General features: G+C 43.7%; 1 protein-coding gene across 2 annotated transcripts in view; it reads left to right on the plus strand.

The window, feature by feature from the left end:
• The window catches only part of LOC126986426 (uncharacterized), a 55,500-nt gene that overhangs the window by 16,184 nt on the left and 32,879 nt on the right, over positions 1 to 6,437 (plus strand). For both annotated transcript variants that reach the window (XM_050842577.1, XM_050842578.1), the window contains one exon: positions 2,258 to 2,993. In XM_050842577.1, coding sequence (XP_050698534.1) covers positions 2,258 to 2,993 — 736 coding nt within the window. The remainder of the gene's footprint in view (positions 1 to 2,257; positions 2,994 to 6,437) is intronic.

The following is a 6,437-nucleotide window of genomic DNA, read 5'->3' on the forward strand; positions in this document are numbered from 1 at the left end:
TGAATTTGTGATGGCATGAATTTGTGAAAGCATGGAATTTGTGATAGCATGGTTGTGATGGCATGAATTTGTGAAAGCATGAATTTGTGATGGCATGGTTGTGATGGCATGGTTGTGATGGCATGAATTTGTGATGGCATGGTTGTGAAAGCATGAATTTGTGAAAGCATGAATTTGTGATGGCATGAATTTGTGATGGCATGAATTTGTGATGGCATGAATTTGTGATGGCATGAATTTGTGAAAGCATGAATTTGTGAAAGCATGAATTTGTGATGGCATGAATTTGTGATGGCATGAATTTGTGATGGCATGAATTTGTGATGGCATGAATTTGTGATGGCATGAATTTGTGAAAGCATGAATTTGTGATGGCATGAATTTGTGATGGCATGAATTTGTGATGGCATGAATTTGTGATGGCATGAATTTGTGATGGCATGAATTTGTGATGGCATGAATTTGTGAAAGCATGAATTTGTGATGGCATGAATTTGTGATGGCATGAATTTGTGATGGCATGAATTTGTGAAAGCATGAATTTGTGATGGCATGAATTTGTGATGGCATGAATTTGTGATGGCATGAATTTGTGATGGCATGAATTTGTGAAAGCATGAATTTGTGATGGCATGAATTTGTGATGGCATGAATTTGTGATGGCATGAATTTGTGATGGCATGAATTTGTGATGGCATGAATTTGTGATGGCATGAATTTGTGATGGCATGAATTTGTGATGGCATGAATTTGTGAAAGCATGAATTTGTGATGGCATGAATTTGTGATGGCATGAATTTGTGAAAGCATGAATTTGTGAAAGCATGAATTTGTGAAAGCATGAATTTGTGAAAGCATGAATTTGTGATAGCATGAATTTGTGATGGCATGAATTTGTGAAAGCATGAATTTGTGATGGCATGAATTTGTGATGGCATGAATTTGTGATGGCATGAATTTGTGATAGCATGAATTTGTGATGGCATGAATTTGTGATGGCATGAATTTGTGATGGCATGAATTTGTGATGGCATGAATTTGTGATAGCATGAATTTGTGATGGCATGAATTTGTGATGGCATGAATTTGTGATGGCATGAATTTGTGATGGCATGAATTTGTGATGGCATGAATTTGTGATGGCATGAATTTGTGATGGCATGAATTTGTGATGGCATGAATTTGTGAAAGCATGAATTTGTGATAGCATGAATTTGTGATGGCATGAATTTGTGATGGCATGAATTTGTGATGGCATGAATTTGTGATAGCATGAATTTGTGATGGCATGAATTTGTGATGGCATGAATTTGTGATAGCATGAATTTGTGATGGCATGAATTTGTGAAAGCATGAATTTGTGATGGCATGAATTTGTGATGGCATGAATTTGTGATGGCATGAATTTGTGATGGCATGAATTTGTGATGGCATGAATTTGTGATGGCATGAATTTGTGATGGCATGAATTTGTGATGGCATGAATTTGTGATGGCATGAATTTGTGATGGCATGAATTTGTGATGGCATGAATTTGTGATGGCATGAATTTGTGATGGGATGAATTTGTGATGGCATGGTTGTGATGGCATGAATTTGTGATGGCATGAATTTGTGATGGCATGAATTTGTGATGGCATGAATTTGTGATGGCATGAATTTGTGATGGCATGAATTTGTGATGGCATGAATTTGTGATGGCATGAATTTGTGATAGCATGAATTTGTGATGGCATGAATTTGTGATGGCATGAATTTGTGATGGCATGAATTTGTGATGGCATGAATTTGTGATGGCATGAATTTGTGATGGCATGAATTTGTGATAGCATGAATTTGTGAAAGCATGAATTTGTGATGGCATGAATTTGTGATGGCATGAATTTGTGATAGCATGAATTTGTGATGGCATGAATTTGTGATGGCATGAATTTGTGATGGCATGAATTTGTGATGGCATGAATTTGTGATGGCTTTACATATCATCATCCTCACTTAACTGTTAGGTTATGCAAATATTCTGATAGTTTTGTTTATCCCAGTCTTAATGTGGATCCTTTCCCTGACAACCACTCCTTATGAGGGTGCTATAACAGGTCTTCAGATCCTAGTCTTCAAGCAGATAATGTTGAGTTGCAAATGAATCTGATGCAAATAAGTCAGCTGTTACTTTATACATACTCCAATTGAACTACAGGAAATTTGCTTTTGGATAAGTACAATACTGTATGGCTTAGCCCCTCTCTCTCACCCCCAGAGGGCAAGGCAGCTGCTACAGACCACCTTTGCCTCAACACAGCTGTTCTGGCCCCACCGCCTGCACCTCATACAACACCAGCTGAGGGAACAAGGCTCAAGCATTCGCCTCAGAGCTGTCAAGTACCCGCACTCCCTCTGCCCTCGCCCCGCCAAGCCAAGGGAGGGAATGAGGTACCAGGGACGGGGAAGGAGGAATGCATGCAAGTCGGGGACAGAGAGGAATGAGAAGGTGAATTCATATCAGATGGAGGCAAAGAGGAATGAAGGCATGAGGCGGCAGGGAGAAGAAAGGAGGAAAACAAATGTAGTGGAGAGAAAGAGGAGTGCGCAGTCTCACTCCCTATATTCACAAGTTTCCTCAAAGCTAGAAAAACGGGGCATGTCACAGATCAGAGCATCCCCTCACTCCTCTCAAGACCCTTCAGAGTTAGAGAGAAGACAAGAAGGAGAGTTGCAGAAGAGATTATCCCCTCACCCTTCCTCACAAAACTCCTTGAAGCTAGAGAGAAGACGAGGGGTATCACAGACCTTACCCTCTCAGTCTCACTCCACACAAGACTCCTCAGAACTAAAGAGAGGACAAAGAGGGCGGTCACAGATCAAATTGTTCCCTCTTCCCCACTCACTAGACTCCTTACAGCAAGAGGACAAAATGCAGGACCAAGGAAGGAACAGAAGACATGCTCACAACCAGGGAATGAACACTCACGCCACTGCAGTAGGAACACACAAAAGTAAGGAGGGTCATCGTAAGGGTGTTTGTGGTGGTGGTGCTGAAGTCACAAAGAGGCAGGAAACAGATGCAGCCTCCCGTGCCTCACATCCCATTGACAAAACTTCCTATGTGACAGCCTGGGTGAAGTCTGCCTTGCTTACTTCTTCCAGCCTTTCAGGAGGTACATGCAAGGACCTAGGAGAAAGAAAAAGCCTCATGACCTTCCGTGGAAAAGATTGCTATGCTTTGAAGAGCAGGAAAGGACCAGGGCATGAAGCAAGAGATATGGAGGAGGGTTCTACCTCACACCCTTTAGAAGACAAATATATGACTTGTGTGGATGTAGAAATCAGTTCCACCTCAACATCCACCTCACACACATCCACTAGCAAGCTCTCTTCCTCCTCCTCATCATCCTCATCCTCATCCTCATCCTCCTCCTCTTCCTCCTCCTCCTCTGTCCTAGCCCATGAGTCTCTGGATAGGCTACTTCAAGAGGGCACATCAGCCACAGCCCTCAGCCACATGCTCCTCGTCCCCGTGCCAGCTTACAGGGTGTGGCAGGGGCCGGACGTTAGCAAGGGCAGGTGGCAGGGGGTGTGGAGCGCCCTGCCACGGAGCTACAGGGGTGTGGTGGAGGTGCTGGCGGCCTTATGCAGGGTGACACGGAGGGAGCTGCTGGAAGAGGCGCTGGCTATGGAGAAGGTGGTGGAGATATGCTCATCCTAGCTGTTCATGCTCCCTAACACTAGGTCTACATAGCTAGTTTTGTTCTTTTGTTTTTTAAGTATTTCATTTTTTTTTTTCTTAGTAAGTTGTCTGTATCTCATCCTTATATTTTTCTTTTCTTTTTAATTTTTCTTTTTTTATTTTGGTTTGTTATTAATTTCATGTTCTTTTCCTTTTCTTTGTAAGTCGACTGTATCTCCTTACGGTTTATTTTTCTCCTTTGCACCGCGGTCAGTCGTTAGTCAGTCATTCAGGCACCCAGTCAGTCTGCCAGCCAGTCTTTCCTTCTGCACCCCACACTCAAATTCTTGGCTGGTGTGTAGATTGTCAGTCAGTCAGGCAGTTAAACAGACACTCAGTTAGTCATATATTTAGTCAGTCAATCAGTCTATCTTCCCTAACCACATTCCAGTTTAAGGTGTATGTAGCCAGCCAGTCAGTCAGGCAGTTAAACAGACACTCAGTTAGATATCCAGTCAGTCAATCAGTCTACCTTTCCTGACCACATTCCAGTGTAAGGTGTATGTAACCAGCCAGCCAGTCAGTCAGGCAGTTAAACAGACACTCAGTTAGTTAGATATCCAGTCAGTCAATCAGTCTATCTTCCCTAACCACATTCCAGTGTAGGTGTATGTAGCCAGGCAGTCAGTCAGGCAGTTAAACAGACACTCAGTTAGATATCCAGTCAGTCAATCAGTCTATCTTCCCTAACCACATTCCAGTGTAGGGTGTATGTAGCCAGCCAGCCAGTCAGTCAGGCAGTTAAACAGACACTCAGTTAGATATCCAGTCAGTCAGTCAGTCTCTCTTCCCTAACCACATTCCAGTGTAGGGTGTATGCAACCAGTCAGTCAGTTAGTCAGTCAGCCAGTCAGTCTACCACCTCATTCTCTTCCCTGACCCACATTCTTGAGTTCTGTTTAGTCATTTGCTAAGTCAGTCACCCAGTCAACCAGATCTTCATTCAGTCAGCGATCAGAATAACGGAGATTGATGTTTTATTGTTCGTATGTTGAGACTCTTCCTTCAGAGTGACAAAGGACTTTTTAATGTCTTGGAAACATGTAAAGAGTATATTTGATTTCCAATAAATATGGTGACAACATAAGCTCAAAAGTTCCTTCCCTCAGGAGCTCCTTGATTCACTTGGACGGTTTCCTCTAGAGTCCGGGTTGATGGGTGGTCTTCAGGACAGCATGTGGGTAGTTTTAAGCCACTCGGCGGTGACTGAAAAATCCGAGGTGGTAGCGTGGGGATTCGAACCCGCGTCGTCCATCACGCGGTGAATGTGGGCCCAGCACGCTACCACTCAGCCACCGTCTACCCCATCAGGTCAGGTTTGCAGCAGAGGGGTTTTGTTCTGTAAGAAATAGAGCAAAGTGAGCAATGCGTTCTTGTCTGCTACGTTGTCATATAAAACTGTTTGAATTACCTGAATGTAATATAGCAGAACTTTACCTCACAGCATTTTTAGAGAAGCAGACGAGAGGTGTTGGATATCTGCCAATCCTGTTAGCGCAGTCTGGCCGCCCATAACACTTGCATCCTGGAGAATATTGGAAGAACACTGATATGATAATGATGGTAGTGTGATAGTGACTCATTAACTCTTTAACTACCACTTGGATGTTCTTAGTTTTATCTGTGTTATAGTTGTTGGGAAATATCATCGTATATAGCGATAGGTTTTAGGTGGGTAGTGAATGCAGGGAAGACGCCGGGATGGATAGAAACATTAAAGGCAGCAGGGGGCTTTTTTTTTGTGTGTGTGTACTCTTTTTGTTGACCTTGAGCCGTGTTCTTTGATGTAAAAAAAAAAAAAAAAAAGCCGGGCTCCTATGATCAGACGCTCTCACCAAATAATTCGAAGGCCACAAATTACGGAGAGTAGTCGCGTTTTCATGAGTGTTTTTATTTTCACGTGCAGGGTGCAGAAGCCTTATCAAACTATCCCTTAGCTCTTAAAACTACGGCATTGCCCACAACCCCTACGAAAGCCCTATCAAACGTGGGTGTGTGAGCCGCGATATGTTGAGAAGTCGGCCTCTGGGACCTCCGTGGCCCAGGCGGTAAGGGCAGACTGGGCTAAACACCCGCCCTTGAGCTGGGAATGCCCCGGGAGGTGGAGAAGACCCAGGGTTGGAGGGAAGGGCTGCAAGGTGTGGTTAGTCAATGGTTACGTCTGGCAGCCCTTCCTTCCCGCGCCTTTCCCTCCGCCAGTCCAGCTTTCGGAAAACTGTCTCGCTGTAAGAGCATTGCAAGGGCGTTATTCTAGTATCCACGCAATTAGTTTCTATGTAGTCTTATGCTGTTGTCCATGTTGTCTAGTGAACTATGAGGAGGGTTTAGAGGGGTTTGAATAATCTATATGTCAGTTCTGCCTGGAAGTGGAAGGTCGACTGAGCTCCGAGACTCTGAGGCCCCAACGGTGCCAGATTGTCGTACTCAGCCTCCAATGTTTCCCGATTTCCGACCCTAAAACTGCCTCCTCGACCCCAATTACTGCCTTCATATATATCGTTATCGTTAAAATGGTTAATTATTAGTGCTTTCTGGCAATTGCTATGGCACAAAAACCGGTATATACGAGGCTCTGAGATTGTCGTACTCAGCCTCCTATGTTTCCCGATTTCCGACCCTAAAACTGCCTCCTCAACTCCAATTACTGCCTTCATATATATCGTTATCGTTAAAATGGTTAATCATTGGTGCTTTTTGGCAATTGCTATGGCAC

This window comes from Eriocheir sinensis, chromosome 61, assembly GCF_024679095.1.
Source record: "Eriocheir sinensis breed Jianghai 21 chromosome 61, ASM2467909v1, whole genome shotgun sequence".
Lineage (NCBI taxonomy): Eukaryota > Metazoa > Arthropoda > Malacostraca > Decapoda > Varunidae > Eriocheir > Eriocheir sinensis.